This window comes from Pteronotus mesoamericanus, unplaced genomic scaffold (genome assembly GCF_021234165.1).
Source record: "Pteronotus mesoamericanus isolate MK-2021 breed Mesoamerican mustached bat unplaced genomic scaffold, CSHL_Meso_final contig_24, whole genome shotgun sequence".
In the NCBI taxonomy this organism is placed as follows: Eukaryota; Metazoa; Chordata; class Mammalia; order Chiroptera; family Mormoopidae; genus Pteronotus; species Pteronotus mesoamericanus.
In genome coordinates this window covers 2,294,453-2,321,442 of record NW_026555100.1, presented here as the reverse complement: position 1 = coordinate 2,321,442, position 26,990 = coordinate 2,294,453, and the positions used below count along the sequence as shown (strand labels likewise).

The 26,990-nt window shown below is 40.9% G+C and overlaps 1 protein-coding gene and 1 non-coding gene across 21 annotated transcripts in view; both read right to left on the bottom strand.

Moving 5' to 3' along the window:
* Window positions 1–26,990, bottom strand: part of KCNMA1 (potassium calcium-activated channel subfamily M alpha 1) — a 718,090-nt gene that overhangs the window by 296,738 nt on the left and 394,362 nt on the right. For 11 of the 20 annotated variants that reach the window (XM_054572515.1, XM_054572516.1, XM_054572498.1 and 8 more), the window contains exon 4: window positions 10,985–11,008. The exons of the other annotated variants lie outside the window; for them this stretch is intronic. In XM_054572515.1, coding sequence (XP_054428490.1) covers window positions 10,985–11,008 — 24 coding nt within the window. The remainder of the gene's footprint in view (window positions 1–10,984; window positions 11,009–26,990) is intronic. 20 annotated transcript variants of the gene reach the window in all.
* LOC129070038 (U1 spliceosomal RNA) lies at window positions 2,190–2,353 on the bottom strand. The gene has a single exon (XR_008529060.1). It is a non-coding gene; the product is annotated as a U1 spliceosomal RNA (small nuclear RNA).

Below are 26,990 nucleotides of genomic sequence, written 5' to 3'. Positions count from 1 at the left end.
GGAAAACCCACTATCACTTCATCAGGCCAAATGATAACTTTACTATTGCCCTCACTGGTGAAATTACTGATGGCACATTTGGGAATACCGTGAGTTCCCTAATGCCTATTAATCCCATGGCCTCCGCGGTTAATTTGGTAGTTATCTTGAAAAACATCTTGTAGAGAAAGTATTGGTTATGCTTTGGAAGAAGATAGAATAGTGTGGGAAAGAGATGTTAGCTCAGCGCCATTGAGGATGTTTTGGTTCAACATAAATGGAAGCAGATGTTCAAAAAAGTATCAAGAATCAGGCTGTAGCAACTTCTTTCCATTGTTCCTCACCTTCCTAGTCATCTCTGCAGCTCCCTCCTTATATTTCCCATTCCCAAAGGCAACAATGGTAAAGCAAGATGCTGAAAGGCATGGTGCTGAAAAATATACCTCAGCAGCACCCCTGATTTACAGAGAACAATGTTGAAACCATAATAGACCTTTTTTTAAAAATCAAATTTACAGCAGATTTCATCATTGTTTCATATCACTCCTTGAGTCCTAAGCTTTGAGCTGAAATAATAGAGGGAGTAAATTATGCTGCTGGTGCTGGCAGTTTTTCCTCTGGCTGGAACTCACAATAACATGAGTAACTCTGCTGAGATGAAGGAGGAGGAGAGGAAATTCAGGGACCAAGAAGGGCCAGCCCCTGGGGCCCAGGCAGGACCAGGGCAGTCAGAGTCTGTTTTCCACCCCTGTTAGCTCTTTAACTTGCCATGAGAGCCCAAGGAGAAACATCCTGCCTACTTTTCTCAAGTGGCAGCAGAGTATTCATCAGGACCCCTTCGAGATAAATCCTCCAAGTGCCTTCAGTCCATGGACTCACACAGAGTCCACCAAGTGGAAATTCTAAAGCCCCATCCTTTCATTGCCCAAATGGAAACGACCCACAGAGAAGTTCATTGATCTTGTAGAAATAAAATACATAATTCAACAAACAGAAATATTGGCCATATCTTCCAGGATTTATTTTCTTCCCACAGAGACTTTGTCTTAATGATTGATGCTCATGGTAGGATGGGAGAATAGAACACAATCTCCTCTTCCTTCTTGGGTAAAATAGAAGAACTTCTTGTCTAGATACACAGACATGTCAAGAGCAAGAAAAAGAATCACTTTTTTATTTAACTGTGAAGGAAAGTGACTCTGAATTACACACTTAAGTTTAAATTGCCATCCTGATGAGACATGCCCATATCAAAATAGGCTTTTTATGGACATTATGTTGCCAATAAAAAAAGTGGAGTTTTAAGAACTTAAATAAGGTCACTAGTTCTAATCCTGATAGTAGAAAACTGACTTTCCCTACCTTGTTCTTGGTTAATTTATTACTTAGTAATTGGAGGACACAAGATAAGGTAAGATGATAAACTATTCATTCCTAGGTTCCCGGAGTCCATGGATCAAGAGTAATACTAAAACCTTAGATAAATTTAGTGTTTTGAGCAGGACTCCATGATTGGGCACCTTCAAAAGAACTTCAATGGGGTCTGCTTCTTATGGAATAAATGTTCAGTATTAGATAAAGGTTGAAATATAAACTCTCATTTCCTCTTAACCATCAAAGTAAGCATATCTCAGTATTTGGCTCTCTATATAGAGGCAAGTAAGATTTAAGCAAAGTGGGAAATATATCTCTTTCTTCATCAGTTTAACAACATAGTATCTAATGAAGACCCTAGAGTAGGAAAACCCAACAGTCCTTACTGAAGACTGACTTAAGAACATATCTTTCCATACATACATACATACATACACACACACATACAATGAAGTAAATAAAAAAAAGTGGGGCGTAGGGGACAGATCTTCCCAAAGCACAAGGCAAGCCAGAGCTACCCAGGTTTTCTTTCAAAGGGAAAAGGGCTAAAGACAAAAATCTCACTTCTAGCAGTTACTCCTCTGCATGTCTGCACCATCTCCAAGAGGGACATAATTGCCCTCTCTTCTTAGCCTCTAAACTTCCCTGGGTTTTTCTGAAGGCTCCTTTTCCTGCCTGAGTCTGGCTGTCCAACCCTGTGATGGTTATTTCTTCAGGACAGTGGTTCTTAAATTTTAGCATTTACCTGGACGGCTTTTTGAAACTTTGGTCCAACCTCCCAGAGTTTCCGATTTAGTAAGTCTGGGATAGAGTCCCAAAAATTTGCATTTTTTTTTCAGGAGAGAATGCAAACGCAATCCCCCACTATCACAAACTGTGCAGTTGAGTTTCCCACATTTGGAGAAATCGCAGGGGCCAGCACGTCCAGAGGGCAATGGCTAAGCCTCACCTTGGGAAAACTACCTTTGTGATCATGGCATCGCCCCAGCCAGGTAAGTATAGAATTTGCATTTCTTAACAATTTCCCAGATGCTACTGCTCCTCTGTTGATCACCCTTGGAGAACCACTGCTCCAGAACTTTCTTGTAACTACAAACTAACTACTGGTATTGCTGCTTGAGAAGATCTCCCTTCAGACCTGAATGGAGATGATTAGGCATCTGAGGTCCCCAGGTAACCAGCCGCACATCGCTTAACTAATTGCTGAGGTCAAGAGGTGGAACAGATATTTTCAGTTTCAGATGTGAACATGGGGGAAAAAATTAAGATGATACAGGGGAGTAATTACAATACTGCTATGCAAGCTTCATCAATGACATTCCAATTAACAATCAGAGTGTGCCCACGCAGCACATTTTTAGTTTATTATTTAAAAGAAAAATGATGAGGTGTAGATAGAGAGAGGTTATATAGACCATCATTTACATGAAAAAGAAATGTTAAGTAGGTTAGGCACAACAACAACAGCAAACATCTGAGATGATTTAAGAAATAACCACATGAGAGGGAAGAGACTAGCTGAGGAACAAATCAGCACTTTCTGAAATAATTTTCAATATTTAAATTCTCCTCACTCTTGTGGAGATTCCCTATTTAAATTGGATGGAGACTTTTCAATTCCCACCAGGATGACGGACCACCAGAGTTCAGGCCCACAGCACCACAGACACGAATCAATACATAAAACTCAGTGATTCCAGGTTCTTCTTCTAGTCTCACCTCTGCAATGCTGCCAGATTAATTTAATTAAAAATATGTCATTCATCCACCATCTTGGCTCCCTCCTGCCTCACATATCTACTTTAAGCCTAGCTGTGAAAATCCTCTAAAACCTAGCCTCTCTACATCTCCCACTTTATATTCTTTTTTTAAATGTTTTATTCCCAGTGTACATTCTGCTATGCACCAGTCAAGCCCTTTGCTACCATGAGTTGTTACCTTCATTATTTCATGAATGCGACCTGCATATTCCTCATGATAAAGCTATGCTTTTGCTGTGGCCTCTTCAAATGATCCTCCCTCTTGTGTTCAGACCTTAGGGAGCCAACAAGGCCAACTGAATGCGTGGCTTGGCCCATTACTCATGCTCTCACTGACCTCTCCCATCGCTGAATTCCCATAGCATTAGGAGCAACAAATTCTAAACAGTCTTACAATGTTGACTATTATTCGACTCAATATAATAATACCTGCCAATTGTATACAGTTTATGTATACTATTGCATTTGGTCCTCATAACTTGGCAAAATAAGGTAGATGTTATAATCTCCATGTTGCAACCAGAGAGAAGCAGAGGCTCAGAATCCAAGACTATGTAGCTAAGTGGTGCAGTTGGGACAGAGACCCAATATCCTTTCTGCTGTACCCCCTTACTTCTGCAGAGGAAATGCATCATCCTTGGAAAGGAAAAAGAACATAAGACATAGTATCTGCTATCCACAGAGCTTGGCATTGAGCTTATGCAAAAACAATGGGGGTGGACTTACTTGAGGGGGAGGTAAAACTGTCCTACAAAAAGTCATGCGTTTGTTGAATGGTCTGGGAAAATTCAGAGGAAGCTGACCTATCCAACTTACATCTAACCCTGATGCTCTATAAAGACCGTCACATGGGACATTACTAATCCTCAGAAGTCCTTGCTGGGACCCTGAGCAGTAGTGGCATCATGGAGCCTGACCCCATCAGCTGAGGGCAAGTTTCTCAGCTCTAAGAGTAGTAATTCCTAGTTATCCATCTGCTTAAAGATGGATGACCCTGAAGATGCCCCAAATTTCTTTCACCCTCTCATATTCTAGAAGAACAAGAACACAGTAATGAATAATAATATTAAGATAACTTTGAACACTTCTAATTATGGACTAGAAAATCAATAAGCTTTGCATCCCATTCCAGTCAATCAAAAATTTTTAAATGATGGCATCATATAGTCATGGATACTGTGGAGCCTACCTGCAACAAAGAGGGAAGACATCTTGGTGACTTGAGGTTTTTGTAATTTTGAGGTTTAATAATATCTGGACTTACTGGATAAGTAAAGTGCCCCAGTTTTTGCTGCCTACAAAACAGGAGTAAAAGCACCTAACTAATAAGAATACTATGAGAACAAGAAATTTTAAAAGGGAAGCAAGTCTTTGCAATGGACAGTTGACCCCTTAAACAACAAGAGTTTGAATTGCACAGGTCTACTTACGTGTGGATCTTTTTCAATAAGTACATACAGTACTGTAAATGTATTTTCTCTTCCTTAAGCTTTTCTTAATAACATTTTTTTCTCTAGCTTACTTTATTGCAAGTATACAATATATAATACATATAACATACAATATGTGTGTTTAACTGACTGTTTATGTTATCAGTAAGGCTACCAGTCAACAGAATGCCATTAGTTTTTACAGTTTGGGGGAGTCAAAAGTTACATGCAGATTTTGGAGTGTGTGGGAGTCAGTGCCCCTAACCTCTGCATTGTTCAAGAGTCAATTGTACCCCAAATTAGAAATCAATGTTTTTATTCATACAATTTTAAGTCTCAGAGAAATTTCACAGGCTAATGATAATAGTGAATTCAGTGTGAATAGCATGATACTAATTAATCATTGAGAAAGCAATAATCTTTTCATAAAACAATGTCTTTTAAACTAGACAGTACCCCAGGACTGCCCAGGTCTTGAATGGATCAAAGTCGAAAGATTTCTGCCTTTTTGCTTCTGTCAGTGCCCCCATTTAAATTACCTTGTTAGAGTTTTGTACTTAAAAGCTTATCTTTTTAATGTTGATGCTTTTGGTGTTTACACTGGATGGGGCTAGTATTCAATAAATTGTGTAGGTTTTATTAATTTTACCAAACAGAAGCAAGCCTATTCTGTTGAGCAGCATTGTGACTTTATCACAGAATGTCTTGGAGTAGCTATTGTCTAAGACATTATCATTGATTTAAGTTTGTATTCTGTCATTAATCAATGTTACTAATTATAACATCACAATGAGCCCTGGGTTTTATCTTAAAACACTTTTCTTATACCTTTCAATGGTTCCACTGTGAATGGAAGATACTTTTTGTTATTTGCAGTATCGATTTATCATGATCCCAAGGTAGATGGTTAAGTGGCTTTGTTGGGAAATTTTCAGCTATGGGTTTGTATCAATAGGTCTATTAATCCTTCTGACAGCACCAGGCTTCTAATTATGCCTTTGCTCAATTGATGACATGTGATCCAATAGCTACAACATATGCCTCATTAGGGTCATGTTGAAATTAATTGGAAAAAATGGATAGGTGCTATATAGGCCCTCACTGCCCTTTGAAATCCTATATACTTACTCTGTCTTCTCAAGCTTTTAGTGATATGAAGACTCCAAGAACAATAGCAGCAAAAGACTTCAGAGCTGTTGTATGTATGGCTCAGGGTATCTACTTGAATAATTAGTCCTAATAATTAAACATTCTTCTAAGAGGACAAAGAAAATTACATATATGGCTGATGGAGAGAACAAAATATGTCAGTTCCTTACACACTGGGTTTCTCAATGAAACACACAGATAATTTCATGAAACTCAGATGATGAAATCTCTCACTTTCTCATAGAGCTCTTCTAAATTTTGTCACAAGACTTCTTATCTTCATTCTGTATCTTTTAATCCAAATGAAATGCACCCAAATGAGTAAATCAAAAGCAAAATGTGGGCATTGTAAGTTGACCTCAAGAGTAACTAGCAGTCAGGAAGTTTTAGAGTTCAATGGAAAAGTTAAAATCCCAACTCTATTGGTTATAAATAATTCGACCTCTCCAAGCCTTGGTTTTCTCATCTGTAAACTGGAGGTAAAGACATAACCTTTATTAAAGGCTGTTGTGAGGATGAAATCAAATTATGAGTAAAAACCAAACACCGAACAAGTGATAGTTATTTTAAAAAACTAAGTTAATAATGACAGTGACAATTACTGTTTGTAGAAAAATGCCAAAAAAACCCACAATCTACAAAGGAACAAAACCTGATGGAGGAATCAATCATTTCACACTTTCTCTTTCCATTTGTATTTTCTTTATTGCCTCCTTATCAGATACTGCAATGTAATTCAAATGCCCAATAGGATGTGCAGTGAGCTAACATTTGGTGTAATTCCATATATTAGAGCATTAACTTTGGGTAATATTAAAGAAGAAACACCAGGAAAATTATATTGCCATGAGGGCAGCTACATAGTCTCATAAATATTAAATAATTAACCAAAATTTCCTGACAGAAAAAGCCATGAGTCACTTTAATGAGTGGCCACGGGAGGTTGTTCATTCTCCTTTTCCCTGCTCTTTAGCAGAGGAGAGTGTCACCGGCCTGGTTGGCTTAGTATGCATCTGGAGGAAAGGCAGGGGGTGGACCCAGTCATATGTCTTCTAAATATCTCTTTCAATTCTAGGTCCATAGGATTATGTATTTCTTCTCGGTTGGACTCTTGAAATGATGTCCAAGACAACCTTCCCACTAATGCTTGTTTTCTCCAGCTTGTCTACAGACTACAATTACTTCAATCACAGTTGTTACCAGAGTAGAATTAGTGTTCACATTTGCCAGCAACTTTTATGTAATAAATCAGAGTTCTACTACATAAAACAGAGTGTTGCCAAATGAGTGCTGCTTTGGTTTGCAGCCTAAACTGTCTGAAGAGTCATGACTGACTGACTCTTACTCTCTCATTTACCTACTTCCACTGACACTAGCCACCTCTTCTCTAGTGAATTCTTGTTTACTAAGACATGATAGAGTAGATGATTCAAATAATTACTTAATGCATACACACACAAGCACAAAGACCACAAAACAGACTGACAGTTCTTTAAGGGCAGGGTCAAAGAGCCATGTACCGGCATGGGGTGGTACGTGTGGGTGGGCACACATACACACACGTGCACATGTGTACAATCCACAGCCTTCCTGCTCAAACATGTGCTCTCTACCAAACCCCAACCTCACTCTGGAACCACCCACAAAATGGGACAGACTGGGCGAGGTGATTAGAAAGGGAAGGGAGAATGGGAAAAGAGAAGTCCCAGGTCTGAAGGGAAAGAGAAGAAGCCAGGCACAATGCCCAGCAGGGGGTGCAAGACTTCTGAGCCATCCTCCTCTCATGCCTACAAAAACTTAGACCTGAGGAAACAGAGTAGTGGACTAATCCTGCTGCTGCCTTCTGCCTCCAGTGCCTTTCTTCTGGATAGCAAATGTCATACTTGTGTTAAGAAGCCCATGAACAATAATCTCTAACCAGTAATAACCAATAGACACTGGGGAGCAACTGCCTGATGTCCTCATTTCCTAAGGAGAGAGCAACCATGTGGAAGCAGCCTGGGGCAAGGTTTCGAGACACTCTTGCCTTGAGCCTTCCCATGAGAAGCCCTTCTAGTGGCACAGAGAATGGCAGAGGCTCCTAAGATGAAGCATGAGGCATCTATTCACAACAGCTGTTCAATTAAAGCAAAGTTGAGATGTGTATTGGGATTCCCAAAGCGTAACCGGTTCAAATCCCTGTGGGACTTCTTTGGGCTATTACTGGGTACAGACTTCAAACCTTTTCTGTCTCAGCCTTCTTCTCCAAATGTTAGCCTTGGACTCTTTTAGGCATCTCCTGGTCACTCATTTGTTTCCCTACACTTCCAGCCCTGTCCTCCTCCTTGACTTTGACATAATCTAGAGACATCTGGACAACCAGATCTTAACAATGCCTTTCTACTCTGGGTCAACCTGCAAGGGCTTACAGTGGAGAAGCCAAAACTACCGACTCTACAATCAGGCCAAGCCTGTTCTGGGTCCCACACTGGCAGGCCAATCAGATGGGGGTAATGAAGGTGCCTGAGACAGATCCCTTTCTCTCTTTCTCTGAGGGACTTCAAAACTCAGCCAACAGCTTATGAAACCTACTACAGTTTCAACCACACACTCTCCCAGCCACATCTGGACCCAACCAGAATGGCACATGGTCCCCTCAGTGGTCTCATTCAAATGGCTATACTTACAAAGAGTTGTAACACTGCAAACCTGCGTGGTATTGATTTTAGGAGGCCCAAGAACACTTGGAAAACAATAATTATGTAAAGAAACAGTTGTTCCATTTATCTGCTGCTTCACTTTGAAGAATAGAAAACACAGTCACAAAACATATGTATATACTCACCACAAGGACACTGCCATTATTTAAAAGTTACACATGAATTTATATCTGATGCTAAAGGATAATTAAGATAGCTTTGTTTCTGACATCCTGAGGTGTTTCTGTGTTTTGTTTTGTTTTGTTTTGTTTTACAAAGACACAGAGAAAGACCCAGTACAAGTCTTTCTGACAAATAGCACAGAAAACAATTATACCTTTCTTACCCAAGGGAATAAAATAGCTGTTTCTTAGCTCTGTCTTTGGCTGACAGCTGAGGCATGGAAGTTGTGTGAGTGTTCCTATTTAGGAGTTTTGTTGAGAGCCCAGCAGCCTCGCAGCCAAAACAGAGAGCCAGAGATGGTGCTGATTGGAAGTCATGAGTCTGCCAAGTACAAAGCAGGGGTCACCCTTTTAGAAACGGCCAGAAAATGGCCTGGCAGTGGAGACCAGCAACCCCACGGAAGTCAGATGTGGTTAAGTTCCCTTTAGAAACAAACTGTCATCGTTAACAGGGAAAATGGTAAGGGCTTCTTAAATCCTATGATTATACAATCATATCTTCAAGTATACACTCTTAATTTCCTTCTCAACTACTTCAGGAAAATGACTTCTTACCTCCTGGAACATTTCTCTTCCTGCATTTTTTTCTTTCCCACTTGCTTCTGATGAGGATTGGAAATCACTTATTTATGAAAATTGTCCTGCTCATGCTGTAGAAATAAGAGCTCTTTCCACCCTATCAGTGGTGTCCACTTAACTTCTGGGTCCAAATTTAGAAAGAAATATCACAAATTAATGCTCATGGGGGTGAAGTTTCTTTTTTCTTGCTTCCTCCTGCAGCTCCCCTTTTCAATTCTGTTGCCGTATCTTTGATTTTCTCTAGAGTTGTTTTCCCTTTCACTTCGAAAACATCTCTGTGAAGGACCCAGTATGCCCCCAGGAGGCTGATTTCTTAGGATTTCCTCCTTTGTCTCCATGTATGGATCCACTTACCACCACTCTAGGTCAAATTTCAGAAATTCTTTCATTTTATCTGGAAGGACTATGCTTTTCTGAGAAAGAGGAATGGGTCCTCTTTACTCAAGAACTTTACAAAGGAGAATCAGTTGGTTCCTTCAGCAAACCCCCCCAGCTGAAAGCTCTGATCAAGTGCGAGCATTTTAACCTGCTGGACAGGATCACCTGCTCTGCACTATAATCCATGCAAGCTTCTCTCAAAAAGAGAAATGCTTCCATTCAAAGGACCTTGATACTGGTGGTCAAAAGATCACATAACTCTCAGAAAATTGTTTCTATAGGGCGAACAGGGTATGTTTAATAGAACAGGGGAAAGGGGAATATGGAAAAGATTCAATCTACTAAATCCCCCTAATATGAGAAAATCACGTGTCATGAGGAAAAATAAAGACAAGATAGGAGGCCTTCAATTTTGTGTCATTATAACTGCTACTGCACAGTTTCAATCTAAGGGGCCCTGGCAAGCTAGAGTCTCTAGGGACTCTTACTGCTACCTAGGATGATCAGAGTTCAGTTAACAGCCAAGGTTATGTCTAAAATGTAAAGCATCTAATTACATGAAACAACAAAATGCAGTAAGAAAACAGATCCTGACAATCATGTTTATAAAAGTGCATTCTGAGAATAAAAGAGGGAACAAAACACATTTTTAAAAAAAAAAAAAAAAAAAAAAGCAGTTTTAAAGAAAGTCATTAGACAGCCCGAAGGCAAAAATATATTTCAACGGAAGAAAATGGTCACAATTTCTAATCAATAATGTTGAATGCAATGCCAACATGCTTCAATGAATATATTGTATCCTGTTAAAGTACTACCATTTTATATATTTTAAAGCTGAATTAGTGATACTTCTGTTTACACAATAAACTAAGACAAACCCCAAAGCCTATATTTCCCAGGGCATTACTTTAAGAGGTGCTTTTTCAAATATAAACATTTGAACATTTATTGAATCTAAACAAAACCAAACTGGGTAACACTGTTCAGAAAGATGCGAAAAGTACCGTAATACTGGTGACTTTGGGAACATCCATGCAAGGCTGAAAATTTATAGGACTGATCATCAGTTAAGTTGTTACTTGGAAAACTGACCTTCGCTTCTAAATCCCTTGTTGTTAGCCTCTGCTCAGCACAAGCCTAAAAACAGGAGATTTGTGTCTCTTTCCCAACAGTCTAGTCTTGAATTTTCCAGGGACAAGGTGGCTTTTGTGATATCACAGAAAAGTGGGGGGCCCATAAGGATGTCCAAAGAGAACCCTAAGTCTCAGTGTATCAGAATGCTCACCACATCAATTCCATGCATGCTCCCAGTGCTCATGACATTCGGGTCCGGGCCCTGGGGGAAAGCACGTGACATGCATGGGCAGTGCAGGAAAAGGCTCTGGTTAACCTGGAGGCGATAACCGAAGGGGTGAGGTTGCATCATGCAATGAAAACCACAGCTGGGCCTTAGCTGCCATGCAGAAAAGACCTACATCAAAGAGTCTGCAGTGCGGCTCCTGGGTAAGAGTCGATATGAGAGAGGTGAGTTACTTCAGCAATGAAAGACACAGGCAGAAAAATGTTCAAACCACTATAAACAGAACACGGTACAGAGCACTGGCGTTACACATGAGAAGAGGCAGCTCAGGGACAAGGAGGGAGAGACAGAGGAGGCAAGGTGAGGACAGAACTGGCCGTTGTCTGATGAGATGGTTTCCCTGGCCATCCTTTCACACGCATGTCTTTTTATAATGTGCATTGCTCCGACAAGTAACCTCATTAGAATCTTTAACGTCAACCATAATTTTTAAGGCATCAGTTACATAAAGATACACACCATGATTTCCTGTGGTTACCGTTCATTATAGAAGCAGAGCTGAGCTGGTCAAATAAATAAGAGACAGTTAAGTGCCAACATCCTGAACACTTTGGTTACAGAGTTCATGGTGACTCCCAAGGCACAACATGGCATTGAAGGAACCCAACGGTCACTAAAGATTGGGGTGGTACAAGGATAGGTAATGCTAAGCAACTAAAATCCCCAAAAGCCACATACGATCCTGAATTTAAACTCACTCCCAAGGGAGCCAGCCGTCTTCACTCAGCATGCAAAACAGGTCAACAGTGAATTCACCACGTATACCTTGATCATTTCATGGAATCTTAGTTACAGCTGAGATTCCCCAAAGGTGTTTTTATCAAAATTGACTGATCAGAAAAAAAAGAGCTTTGATATTCTTAATGGAATAAAAATACTGATTACGTAGGGGGCCATCAAGCTGCCCTCTGCTATCAAGGCCACATGTAATATCTGAGAACTTCTTTCCTGTGAACTGCCCACTTAACATAAGAGCTGTTTTCTCGCCCCACTCCACATCCCACGTCTGCCTCTTGTGATCCCTGATACATTGAGCACAGTTCAGAGAATGGTGTGTTCTAGCCCTGGCTCCCAATTTCCCCCTCCTGGTTCTGACTGAAAATAGTGAGGGGAAAGTAGGTATTCCTTGTTCTCCTAGAGCTCAGCCTTCTCATCCGCTGTACATGTGATGGGAGTTTTGAGAGGGAGCTCAGGCCCAGGGTGCATGAGCAAGGCACTATCTCAATCTTCCATGCCCAGCAGGAGCTGAGCACCACCAGATGAGAGCATCACAGGGACGTGCAGATGAACGCAGGCCGGACTGAGACACAGGACCCCTCCCAGCACCGCCTTCCACACACCTCAACATAGAGCTGTTTCTACTTGATCACAATTTATTCCCTCTTATTGATTAAAAATTTAAAGGGTAAGCTGAATGACATATTTTAAAAATGCTTATAGTTTCAAATGAAAATATAATAGTCTGTACATTCATTCAACAAATATCTCCAAGGTTCTTCTTCTGTGACAGGCACTATACTGGTTTTAGTAACATAACATTCAATCAAACAAGGTTCCTTGCTCTTGAATAGTTTTTCCATTGAGTGGAGGAGCCTGCCCAGATTTTAATTTTTGAAAGCATAATGTGAGAGTGCCTTGCTTCAAAATCCCACTAGCTACCCTGTATGACTTTGGACGTGTTACTAAATCTCCCTGTACCTCAGTCTCCTCATCTATAAAATGCAAATACCTACCTCCTCAGGCTGTTGAGAAGAACAAATGAGTTACTAAATGCTGTTTCATTAGTGGCTGGCAAATTGTAAATAGGTGTCATTTTAGCTATTATAATCATTAGCACTCAAATACAAGTAAGAAACATAGGGCTCTGGAAGCAGAAGCTAGGCTCTGCCCAAATGCTGAGGTCTTGAATGATGAGAAGAAATTTGTCAGGAAAGGAACGAAGACAGGGCAAGGTACTGAAGCAGAGGGAAAAGTGTGGGCAGAAACTCAGAGGCACAAGAGGACACAGTACATTCTGGGAATGGAGGAGGCACCATACAACTGGAGCCTAAGAAAACCAGTGGACTGGCAAGAAGAGCAACCAGAAAGGAAACTGTGGAGTGTCTGTGTGTCCCCACAGCATGCCTAGCCTTTATCCTATAGAAAACAAGGAATTGATACAAGTTTATATGAAAGACAATGATGTCATTATCCTAATTTTGTAGGAAATTAACTCTGGTGATACTATGGAGAGGGAACTGGAAGCAGGAGAATGTGAGGGAAAGAGGTCAGTTAGTCAAACTGAAGTCCAAAGGAAAAAAGTCACCTACACAAATACTAAGATGAAGACTTTTAGTGCGGCACAAAGTATCCTAATCTCCTGGAACATGCCCCTCCTTCAGGACAGGATGCTGCCAGGGCTTCTTTAGGGAGAAGGAGTAGACCCACTGTATCAATGAAGCAGCTACCTGAACCACATGGTGACTTCTCCTACTGCAGCCCCCGCATCTATTGTCTTTGTTCCCAAAAGTATGTTTCTTCATCTTTTGAAAGGACCCAGCCTGTTCAGAAGCCTTTCTCTCTGTTATTTAGAGAGCAGAGTCTAAATGAGTTAGAATCTACATATAACAACAAATTTCAATACCTTTAATGGGGTGGGGTACCTGTACATACTAGACACATGGCAACAATTAGAGATAAATTACATATGAATACACATAACCATGTAGAAGAGGTATAGCTGATACTTTTTCTCTGCCTCCACTTTCTGTGCTCATTTTCTAAAGAACTCAGTTAGCAATACCACCAAGTCATACTCAGCTGCCTTTGAACTAGTCATCAAATCCTATGTCCATCTACACTTCTATGAGCACAAGGAACTGGCGTTCCCTCAGAATCCTGCATTTTAGGGGTTCAGGCATCCTCAGATCCCAGAAGGTACCTGAAAATGTAAATTCCAGGGGCTATAGTTTTCTTTTGGTTGGAGTCAAAACAGCAAGAGGGAAAATTACATTTCTGATAATGTGCTTTCATTTTAAAAGTTCCAAGTATGTTCAATGTTCACTTAGCTCAACTTTCAAGTAGAGGGCGGTGGGAACTCTGCACCCTCAGCTGATGAAACAGAAACAGGAAAGTTTTGCTGGTACATTATTGTGACCAGGTGATCGTGCTTATTTGGTGGTAGTTTATTTGTTCCAAGTCCACTCTAATTTGGAGATTCCATGAAGCCAGGACAAGAGTACAAATGCTGACGTGGGGAATAAAGATCCCTCTGCACGTGGGGTTGTGAAGAAGAACACCTGATGAACGGAACTCAGAGTAGGAACATGTGCTCTAAGGTGCCTGCTACTAGCTATTGGCAGGGGCTCAAGGAAATAATCAGGCTCAGCAGGATGGCATCTTTGTGGGGCAGCCACTGGCTCACGGCCTCATTTCAAAGCAGAGTGTAAAAGGTCTTAACTAAAGCTGAATAAAAAAGATCCAGTCCAGGCGGCTGTTATCCCTGAAGAATGAAGAAAGGGGAAAGTCTCGCCTGTCAGGGAAAAAGTGTGAATTATTTTCAACTACCTAATGCCTCCCCCTTTCTCTCCCACCTGGGTAAAAAGATGGACACTCAACAAGAGCCGCTGTCTCCCGACTGCTGCCTTGGCAGGTGAACAAACACGGACTCACAGAACTCCCAGGAGTAACGCTATAAAGTAGCATCAGGGCCTCCTGATCCTGCCCAGGTCACTCTGCTGGTACCTGCTGGATAGTAACCAACTGGGAACTAACAAGAGCCAAGAGCTCCTGCCCATCTTTCCCAGCAACTCAGTAGGTTCAACTGCTCCTGCCAAAACCGATGCTCCTGCCAGGAAACAGAGATGACCGTGGCCTTCATACGCGTGCATCTGTGTGGAACTGCGGATGAGCATGACAGCGTGGGAATAGACAGAAAGTCTGCAATTTGATCAACAGGACCAAAAAAAAAAAGCAAACAGGTGATTCTTTTTAAACCCACACTGTACTTGCAGGTAATCAACTGAATAACAATCATCTTTTTAGTTGATTTTAAACCCCAATCAAAGTAATTTTGGAGTCAATACTGTTTTAAAATTCATTAATGTGGCCTTATAATATTGGTGTCTATTTTTCAATTTGTTTCTCTTAAAAATTTAGTTTCCCATAAGGGAGTTTCTTTTATGCTGATGGAAGAGTTCTATACTCTGATTGGGGAGGAAAAAAACATAAATCTGCATATGATAAAATGTCCTCAAACTATACCAAAAAAAGTGCTTCAAAAAAGTGGTAAAAACCCAGAAAAGGTCTGTTCCTACAGTATTGTGTCAATGCGTTTCCCAGAATTGACAACACACTACGGTTACGTAACATACAGTGCTAACGTTGAAGGAACGGTACACAGAAACTTTTTTTTTTGGCAACTTCTTGTGAATCTTAAACTATTAAATAAAGTTATAATAACAAAATAGTCAATTATTTTGCCTGCTTGGATATAAGCCTCAAAAATATTACAAACTAATTTCCTTAAAAAGCATTCATTTGGCACCTGTTATATTTATAGCATTGTGTTCAATTCCAAAAGATACAAAAAGGGTATAAGATAGGCTCACAGTACCAATCAATAATAACTATCTTACTCCCTTTCTCAAAGGAATACTAATAGAGGCAAAGATGTAAATTTATCTAACATGCAAATTCTCACAGTCTCTCAAGACAGAATCAAGTGTCAATAAACAGGTCATTAAGGTGACAGGTAAGCTTCTAGAATGAACCCACAGTAATCTCCTCAGGTGAGCAGCGGTGAGGTAACAAGATGTGTAGAATGACGCTATAATGGCCTCTTTACTTAACATAAAGTGGGTCCTGGGTTAAGCTATCCTTCAGCTTGTTTTTTTCAGCCTCTCTCTTTTCCTTCCCAGAGCTCAATACTCACCATACTAAAAAGTCAATTACTGGCGCCTGCTAATTAAGGTACAAGCTGATAAGAACTATTTAAATTTTCAAAAACAACTAAAATGACTTCAATAATGAATGTGCAATTGTAGAATTTTAAGTTAACCGCAAGTTAGAAGAAGAGATATTCTGGAGTATAGGGTGATCTTAGAAACAACCCCTAGATCACCCACGGGTGGCCATCCACTCTACCTACTAAAATAATGCTTGTCCTAGGCAATTCCATTGGAAGTGAAGCCAAAGCCAAAATGAGGAAGCAAAGGTGGAGCCTTAGGATGCTAAGAGACATGTCAACCATTTGTTTATTTAGAAACAAAAGAAAAATGAAGAAACAAGCAAAGAGTAAAATCTCCTGAACTAAAGCCTCAGCAAATAAATATCCAGGAAGAACCAATTCTGAATCAAGCATTCAAATCATTTAATAGTGACTTTCCCTTTAATTTGTCACTCTCCCTAAATATTAAATTGATTTAAAAATAAGAATTATTTTCTTAAATAGTAGTTAATTGTAAAAATGTTCAAAGTCACTAGCTACTGAAACACCATGCTCTGTACAAGCAGTTCTAAAAAGACTATCCATAGTTACGTAGAGCTAATAGTAGAGAAGCAAAGATGTAATAATATCTGTTTATTACGAGCAGTATCAAAACTGTATGAACCAAAACACCCCTTTTGCTCAGCTGAAGAACAACAAGATATCATAATGTGAACAAAGCAAAATAAGGCCATTTGGAGGAACCAGTTTGCAAAAGAGCCAGTTTTACCATAAGGAGGGAGAACATTTATTCGACCTACAGCTTAAAAACGATCCTATTAAATATAAAATACTTTTCCTCAGTTAAAAAGTTATCTGCTCTTGCTAAGACAATTAAGTTAGAATAGCATCATCCCTGTTTGAAACTGGAAAAAAAATTTAATGTCACTGTGTCTTAATTCACTATTACGTCAATAAAAGAGTTTTTAGAGTTATGGATCTCACATGGAAGTCATTGTTTTTCAACTTGTAGAGCTATTTTAAAATTTGTTGACTGGAGGTGAAAAGTTTTAGTGAGTTAAAATACAAGTGCTTAGAGAGTCACTAGCACCGAGTAAGGAAGGCTCATTAACTGTTAGCAGATGATACTGTTAATGTAAAGCCACAAACCAAGCTTCTGACTGCTCTTGGGTGGATCTCACTGCAAACTGGATCTCTTTTGCTTCCACATAAGTTTCCTACACCACACATCACTCCCCCCCTTCTGCATGAAGCTCAAACCACACTCACATTCTTGCTGTTCCTCCAAACCCCCAAGTTTCTGTCCATCTCCATTGGACTGCAATATCCATGAAAGGAGAAAACTTGTGTGTTGTTTTCCGTGCGTTGTTGGGGGGGGGCCCCAAAGGAAGAAATAAAAGACAGAAGGGAGGGAGGATAAAAGTCCTACCTCAACCTTGCTAAGATTAAGTCTATGGTCAATAATATTTTGTGCTACTATTTCCCTTGTCAAACCATGATTATTAGTAATGAGTCTGCACCCACCTCAGTTTCTATGTATATATGACTTTGTACCCACATCAAAGGATTTTCATCTCTCTTATTCCGATACAAAGAGTTGCTTGAGAATTTAATATTCTATAATACATGCACCTGGAAAGATGTTTAACATCTAATTTTTTGATTTACACTTACCATATACTTTGAATCTCACTTGAAGACAAAACAGAACATTACCTTGTCAATTGCCTTTCTAAACTATGTAAAACAGAAATTGACAACCTGCCCCATGTTAATCCAAAGCTCTCCTTATTGTGTACATTAATAAAGATGTGTTCCTAAATAAATTCGAGCCCACCTATGCAATTCTCCCACATTTAAAGTGTTCTTACAATGAAGAAATTATCCCGGGATCATTAGATATTGGCATGCAACAGGGTGTATAATTTTGGAGTTAAGAAAAAAAGACTCCGTATTCAGACCAGGGACTCAAATTCTAGCCCCAATTAGTAACCATGTGACCTCAGGCAAGATATTTAACTTTTCTGAACCTCCCTTTCTGCATCAACCAAATGAAGAAAATCACAGTAGTACCACTGAGCAGAGCAATAGGGTAAATTTGTAAAGGGCTTATCTTTGCATATAGTAAGTTCTCAATAAATATGTAAACTGCTTACAGGCCTAGAGAGAGCAAATTGGAACTAAAGTCACAATCCCTTAATGACATCTAGCTAAGCCAGTGTGTGACCCCGTGAATACCTGGTAAACACTGGCTGAATGAATGGCTGGTTCCTAGCGAGTGGCCATGAGCAGCCCTCCCCTCCCTTCCTTGCTGCTATCTGTCCAGGTTGTGTGGTGCTTCCTACACTCATGTGAAGCGCTTTGTAGAATCTCTTTCCTGGAACCTGTTCGAGCCAGAACTGCACGCATACCATAGATGTTTAATGAGGGAAGTGCCTCCGTAAAACTCTGATGCTAGTCCCCGCCCACGTCTTCATGCACCAGTACACTCCACTTTAATCTTTGCATTGGCATTTCTGTTTAGAAGAGCCTACCAGAAATGACCAGCTCTGGGCTGAGAATCTAGAATGCAGATTATAACAGCTCAGCAAGTTGTCTTGTTTGTGTAAACTGCTTATGCTTCTTTTGCTCCCATTTAGGAAATAGCTTTGGCTGCTTAATACCAGCACATCCGTTTTACATGCTCCTAGTTTCTGACAAGGAAATCAAAGAGTGGACTGCCACACTCTTGCAAACTTGCTGATAAGCCATTATCTTAGCCTTATTTGATCTGGTGGATTTTTGGAAATAAGGAAACAGATATATGGACTGCAAAATTCCAGGCCAACTCCCCTCCCTTAGCTCCAGTCTCACTGGATTCACTTGCTCAAATTTCCAATGTAACTGTAATGCCCTCTCCTGGGAGCCACCTTCACGAGCTGCAGGTTGACCTCAACAGGAATGCCCATCATAGCAGAGTAATAACTGAAACACAATCCCGGGGCTTTGGAAAAACCTAAGGACAACGGAGTAAGTCTCAATCAAGGTCCCTTGGCTTGCACTGCCCATATCAAGGGCTTCCATAGATAAACACTGCATTAACAAGCCTTTGTTTTAGATTTGAAATCATATCTCTCCCCTCATTCGTATTGCAGCTATGCAGTTTGTTCATTTGTAACAAGAGGCTCGAGCTAACCATCAAGTACACTGAACCCCAATCTGACCCTCAATAGCATCAAGATGTATTTTTATAGTAGCGCACCAGCCATTATGTGTACTTTTGAAGTAATTCTCATCCTGTCAACTGCTGTTAAGAGCCCAGGGCAGATGCTGAGCAATCCTGGTGCTCAGTGGTTAGGCAGTACTTGGCTAAGCCCAGTGGGTAATTTTCCCTAAGTATATATGTGCTTAAATGGCACCTACCAATTATATCTCTTTGTGAGTACAAATGCAGCATGCCCACTCTCCAGATGTGCGCACGTTCCCACCTCCACAGAGCACGCACTGCCCCGCCTCGAGAAGCACTGGGGTAGTCCTTCTCCCGGGCAGCAAAGAGGCTGAGAAAGCTGACGCACGCAGTTACCACTGTTCTCTGTTCCAGCTCTGAGACTCCAGCCAGAGAAAACCTGTGTTCAGACAAGACCACCCCACTGAGATGCCTCCACAGAAGCAGTGTGGTCACCTCTGATATAGCCCCAAGTTTTCAAGTTTTTCATAGGCTACTAGTTTAAAACTATCCAACACCAGAGGCAATTCAAATGAAGAACGATAATGAGTAGTACTACAATTATTTCGTGTGCCAAACACAGGGTTTCTCTCCTATTAATTTTTGGTCTCACAAATGTAGTCTTGAAAAAAATATGACAGGCTCCTGGCCTTAAAGTTCTAGCTTCGGCAAACAACTGCAGAAGGAGTTTTATGAGCTAAAACCAAAGGCGAAGGGGAAAAAAATAAGTCGAAAATACCAGAGTGCGTTAGGTAAGAGGGTTAGGTAAGAACTGAAGTTCAAATAATAAATTTGAATTGTTTTAACACTGATTCTGTGCTCCACATTAAGTCATACTGTACTGTTTTCAATGACTAAATGTCAAACTTGTTATAATCTTCTTCTCTCCTCCCTTTCCCCTCTTCTCCCTCTCCCTGCTCCCCAATCCCTGCCTCTCTCTCCCTCTCTCATCAATCTCTCATTCTTCACTCTTGTTCTCTCTCCTTCCTCCTTTCCTTTAAGAAAATAACAGCAATATGCTCTTCAAGGCATGGCAGATTCAGATCAGTATTCTTGACTTCAACATCCACAATTCTTAATGCCACACTCTGTGGCAGAAAAAAAAAAAAAATGACAAGAAACTTCTAGACAAGGTGATTCCCTGCCATGACCCTTAGTGATCTGTCCGGATCAAATCATTCCTATCACTTCCTCACTGGTTTCATAAGCATTTTTCCTTTTCCTGTTGTCTATTCTCATTTTCAGGGCAACTGCCGACATATGCAGTTCTGAATTTTATTTTAAGTAATTTGTAGTTAACTATCATTTATTTGTGCAATTTGTGTAATTAAATCTAATCACCTAATTGGTGAAAGACTGAGTAATCACATAATTAGAATGTGCAATAAGAACTGTTGAAATCCCATTGTTATGACGTGCAATGATACAATTATGATGTGTAACAATGTGGTAAAATTCACAAGGAACCCTGCAAAGAACGAAAACAGTGTTAATCCTTCATGGGCGGAATGCAGCTAAGGTCGAAGACCTGCAAAGTAGCTTTCAGCGTCCAGACCTGGACTTCCTCTCCTATCTTTATTTCATTAATCTAATCCTTGATGCCTATGCTATGTGCAAATCTAAGGCAGCAGCAGCGAAGGCCTGAAGAAGATACTTGTGAGGGCAGAAACACCCACATCCCCAAGAACCAGGTCACCAAAACCACCATCCTTAAAACATAAAGAGGGATCTGCAAGGGATGAACCTGCATTTTTGAAATTTGCATTTCCTGCATGTCAAATTTAAATTCAAAATTGTAATCAGGGCACAAGGAACAGAGTGGCAAATGTCTCCAGAGCACATACACGATTACATGTTGGACTGATGCTTATGACTGGGGACACAGCTCCTGGCTCACAGTCTTCCCATCCGCTCCGCCTCCTGTCTTCTTAATGACTGTGACATAGGTAAACCACGGAAATGCCAGTCTCTCATCTGTGACCTTTCCCTTTCCTGTATGCCACCCACCCACTTCCACGGTCATTATCTGGACCTGGCCATTAGCAACAACTGCAACAATTCTGAAATCTTGACCCCAAACATCCCATTCTTCCACCACAGCTTCTTAGCCCTTAGGCTCAGCAATTACACACTGGTGTTATTCAACCTTAGAGAAATCTTTAAATCCCCAACCCCAAGGACAATCATTTGCTCCCTGCCACACCTCATGGCCCTCCTTGTCCAGCCTAATTTCCAGTCTTGCATTAGCATCACCTCTACGTAGCCATTCTCCACCCCTAACAAAAGTCCTCTCAACAATGGACTTAACTCATCTTTTGCTCCACACAGACCCCTGAGCATCTGAAAATCCCTGGATAAAACCACACAGCTGAAATGACTGCTTTCCCTCTAGACTCATGATCTCACACTACAATTGACACCCTACACTGACTGCGAAGTGCTATTTTTCTGAATTGGTTTGCTTTCCAATTTCCCAAGGTCACTATTTCATAGTTTCTCTTCTCTCCTCTAACCTCCCATATCCCTTTCTGCACCATCATGCTCAGCTGATGGCCTCACTGCATAGTGTCATTAAAAATAATAAGCAAAATCAGGTCAAGTTTCACCGTTTTTCCTACCCACAGCCCTCCAAGCCTCTGCTCCCACACAGCCAGTCGCTCCTCTTTGCCTCCTGTTCAGTGGAGCAAGTTTCCCTCCTCCTACAGAAGACCAGCCCCACAAGGGCCATTGTTTCAGCTTTGTTCTCTCTGTGATGCTCTAGCCATCTCTCCCTCACTACTGGAGTGCTAACGCCAAAATAGAAACTTGCTCAGCCATCTCCCATGGCATGAAACAAAACGTTCCTTGGTCCTACAGCCCACTTAGCTGGCTGACTCCCATTGTCTTTACCACTAGCCAAATTTCCAAGAGCTTCATCACTCAGTCTACCCGACCCTGGCCCCATCTCCACCACTTGCTGTCAGCACTTGTCAAGAACACCAACAGCACCCACGTAATGAATTTACAGATGACCCTGGGCTCTTGTCTTCCCTGACGTCTCTGCCACATTTGGCAGTAGACCACCTCCTCCTTCCTGAAACCCTCCCTTCCGTGGGCCTCCACCGTCCCACCCTCCCAGGTTCTGATATTTTCCAGTTTTCCCAGAAAGGCTGCTCTGTCTTACCCAGACTCTAAATGTTGGGGACACTCCTCCCTCCACCCTGGGCCACTTTCACCTCTTTCCCTAGGTAAGCCCATCTACTCAAAATCCTCTCTACATTCCTGAAAGTTTAACTCCAGCCCAGGCTTTCTTCCAAGCTCTGGACTCTCAGTTTAGCTTCCTACTTGACATTGCCTCCTCCATGTCTCAGAGTTCTCAAACTCAACATAGTCATGACAGAAGTTCTCATTTGTCCCCAAATAACTTACCCCTCACCAATGCAGCCTTCCCCTCCTCAGTAAATGGCACCACTTCAACTTGTTATTCAGACCAAACACCAGGAAGGACCCTTGATCCTTCCTTTCGTCCACTCCACAACCAGCCCACCGTTACATTCTGTCCAAAATGTCTTTCTCCTCTTTAACTTCCCTACTTTACCACCCCCACAGTCATCTTCTGTTTGACTGGTCTCCTCTTTTATCTCCAAAGCATGAGTACAGATTACAAATGTTTGTTTTGTTTTTTTATATTGGTCTTTTATTGGATTTTCCCCCCACCTGTCTCCCCACCAGATTATAAATGGTCCTTGATTATGTTTACGGGTTTGCTGGTTCATAGCATCCGGCAGAGATCAGGTCAAGTTTCCACTGAATGAATAAGTGAAGGACCATGGTGCTGGCATCTGTAAGCCACAGAGTGTGCACCAAGGGTCACTATAAAAGCTGGGGACAGAACAGAGGTGAAGGAAAGAAGCTAAAAGTTCTTCAAAAAGTTAAACACAGAGATACCATCTGCTAAGAGATACCAAATAAAATGTCTCCCCAAAATTTATACATGGAAGCCCTAAACACCAATGGGATGGTATTTGGAGAAAGGGCCTTTGGGAGATAATTAGGTTTAAATGAAACCACGAGAGCAGGGCCATCATGATGGATCAGTGCTCTTAGAAGCAGAGATGCCAGGGGAGGCTGGCTGCCCGGAGCTCTCCCCGTCCCTGCCTCCTCCTCCTCTCTCTCTCTCTCTCTCTCTCTCTGCCATGTATGGACACAGGAACAAGGTGGCAGTCTGCAAACCCAAGAAGAGGGCTAGCCAGAAACCCATCACGCTGGCACCCAGTCTCCAGAACTGCAAGAAATAAAGTTCTCTTGTTAAGGCACCAAGTACAGTATAAGGTGTTTCGTTACAATAGCTCAAGCTAAGACATCACGTGACTAGTAATACCACTCTTAGACATATACTCAAGAGAAATGAAAATACACATCTATGTAAAAACCTGTACATAAATGTTCATACTAGCATTAAAAGACAAAAGGTAGAATCAACCTAAATGTTCATAAATTGATAAACAAAATTTAGTATATCCACACAATGGAATATTGTTGGGCTGAGGTAGTAACACCTCCTACAATGTGAATGAACCTTGAAAACATAATGCTAAGTGAAAGAAACCAGTCACAAAAGGCCATGTATTAAAGATTCCACTTATGTGAAATGTCTAGACTAGACAGATCCATAAAGTCAGGAAATAGATCAGCAGTTCCCTAGAGTAGGGCAGACTGGGGGTAGGGAATGGGGAGAGTGACTAATGATGATACAGACTGTCTTTTGGGGGTGTTGAAAATGTTCTAGAATTAGATTGTGGTGATAGTTATACAACTCTGTGAATATACTGAAAACTGATGAACCATTTTAAGTAAGTTTTATAATATATGAGATATATCACAAAAAAGTTATTAAAAAAGAAAAAGCAGAAGGAGGAGTAAGAGAAGAAGGTTATACATTGTACATGTATAACTATATGCTCACCTTTAAAATATCAATCCTCGATTTCACTCACTCTAAGTTGCCATCATTAAGAAGATGGACCACTCTTTTATGTACCACTAAGAAGTAAAAAGTCTGTAAATTTTAGCCTTAAGAAGCCATTAATTGAAAAGCCATTTGTTGTTTTGAACATGTTAAAGTATGAAAAAAGTGTCTATTAAAATTAATAAAATGTGGTATATTTCTTCAATTCTAGCCATCAGTTCCTGAAATCTCCTAAATAGGAATAATTTCTTCAGGGGGAATTCATTAACTCATGCATAAGAAAAAAAGCACTAACATTTATCAAAAGAGTATTGTAAGCTGGAAATTAGCTTTGCATGTGTCTTTGACTTTGAGTACATCATTCATTGAATCCTCACAACTATCCTTCAAGATAAGCATTATGTTCCCATTTTACAGACAAAGAAATAGGCTGCTGAAAGGTGAATAGTAAGTGCGTAGCAGAGCCAGACTTCAAAGCCATGTCTCTTAGTCTCCACTCTGTCACAGCATTACAAATGAAAAGTTCAAATGAGTAAGCCTTGTGAGCAGAAACCTCCATTAGTTTTTCTAATGAGCACTACCTTTTCTTGTGTTAGCTACAGAGCTGTTGGTGCCCGGTCAACCTCTCACCGCTCATCCCTCACTTCCTCCTTGGTCATCTCCTCCTAACATCAACTCATGTACATTAAAGGAATGGGTTTATGATTCAAAGACATCAAGAGTGGCTTTGGCCATCCTTGAGCTCCCTACCTTCAGGATATGGGTTTGCTATGGAGTCTCCTAGGGCTGCAAGAATGAAAACACGGAGACACTGAAAGATGGCAGGGACAGAACAAAATGGAAAATAAAAAACAAAATGAGAAAAAATGTGGTATGAAGTGCAGGTGCACCTCAATTTATGCTGCAAATGTCTTGCTGAAAATTATGTGTAGGTCAAATTGATTTATAAACTAATCTTATTGTAAATTCAACAAGAACACTGTGATAAAACCTTGTGACGGAAACTTTTATAATGAGGAAAATTCGTTTGTGCTCAGAATAGTTAATTCTCAGTCTCAGTTTTGAAATCTTCTTTCATTTTTCTTCTTTTCAAGTAGTACCCACCTATCTATAAACATTCCATAACCCCCTTGAACCCTTGGTGGGCTGGACTGTCATGAGACCAAAAGATTTTTGAAAGGCTTTTAAAATGTGTCTATCTACTCTATTTATAAGTCATTTCCCTAATGTTTTAAATACACACCTGGTTCTTGAACGATGTAGGGGTTAGGGATGCCACCCCCTGCAGAGTCAAAAATCCATGTATAACTTTTGACTCCCCCAAATTTAACTATTAATACTCTACTGTTGACCAGAAGCCTCACAGATAACATAAACAGTTGATTAACACATATTTTGTATGTTCTTTGTGTCATATACTGCATTCTTACAATAAAGCTAGAGAAAAGAAAGTGTTATTAAGAGAATCATAAAGAAAACACATTTACAGCATTTACAGAAAAAATCCAAGTACAAATGGACCCAGGTGATTCAAACCCTCCCCACAATGGGAAGGCAGAAGGGAGCTCACTGGAAGACGATGACGAAGGTAAACCCTGGAAATGAACCCCAGGACCACCTCTGGAGCTAGGAGGTGAAGGAGGAGAAGTGTCTCCCTTGGATCTCCGAAAGCTGTGGTCCCCTCTCTCTTGCCAGCTGGGAGGGTGGCCAGACTTGAAGGAGTCCAGCACCCCATTCCCAGATGACCCCTATGGCCTCCCAGCACTTAAAAAGCAACCAGCTCTCTGCTCTTCTTCTGTAGTCAGAGGTCACAAAAGGGCTGCCCACAGTTTTTTAATTTCAGAAGTGTTACATTAAAAACAACAACTGGATTTCCAGAATCACTTGAATATGTAGTAAATCTGAAAGACCTGCCCCATGGTCCCACTCGGGAATAATCCACTATAGTTGGGTAGGTGTCCCCTGTAGACAGGTCTCCCAGGCCCCACAACTCTTTCTTGCTTTATGTCCAGGCTGACTCCTGTGGGCACTTTCTCTTTAACCCCAGAAGAAGGCCCTTCAGAGCTAAACCATATGCTTCTGCCCCTTCCACAACAGGCAGCGCAGCTTTACCCATTTCTACCAACAGCCCACAGACATCCATAATTCTAACAATAGCTCAGATTTCAGCCTTAATGGGATTCTTTCTCTTTCCTTTTTTTAAATGCATTTTCTTTTTTAAACCCATCCCCAAATCTTTCAGATCCTTTGCTCTTGAAGTGCCTACCTTGAAGTGCCTTCATCTAGTGGCATCATTACTCAGTGTTACTGCTGTCACCAGAATCAGTATTAGAGTCACACCTCCAGAGCTACTGCTTCATAGACATGCATAATAAATTAATTTTATCCTTTTAGGCCTAGAGAGGAGCATTGATTGTTTTTTTTGCTTTCCATCCACATAATACAATCTTGAAGTCATTCTAAGAACACTAACACATTCATTTCTTCCAAGCTGGCACCAGAAACTTACTACACAGACACCCTGTATCTCTGGGCTCAAACTGGGGAGCAGTGGATACAGGTGCAAATCTCACACCCAGGCAGGCCTGGCATCTTGGGTGCCAAGAGGTGTGTTGTCCTGGCTTCACACGCTTTGGCACTGACTGAAGTTAGATATATCAAAGGCTCAGACCCCCTACAAGGTTTCTCAGCACCCTCATAATAAAAGAGCTAAAAGTCTTTAATCCATAAGGCAATTGCCAAGATCCCCCCGGTCTGTCTCTTGTCACTAGAGTTACCTACCTACCACCCACTGCTGCCAAACACTGATTGAGCATAAGTGCTCTGTCCAGCACTGTTCTAAGCACATTCACTACATTATCTCATCATCCTCATGACAACTCCATTATAATCAGCTACTTCGGAAACTTAGAAAGTTTAAATAATAATAATAACTAAAATTCCTTAAGTGCACTGTTCTAACCCTCTAAACAGGCCAGGCACTGTTCTACGTGCTTTCATATGCTGATTCAATTACCCCTCATAACAGCCCTATTTGTGTT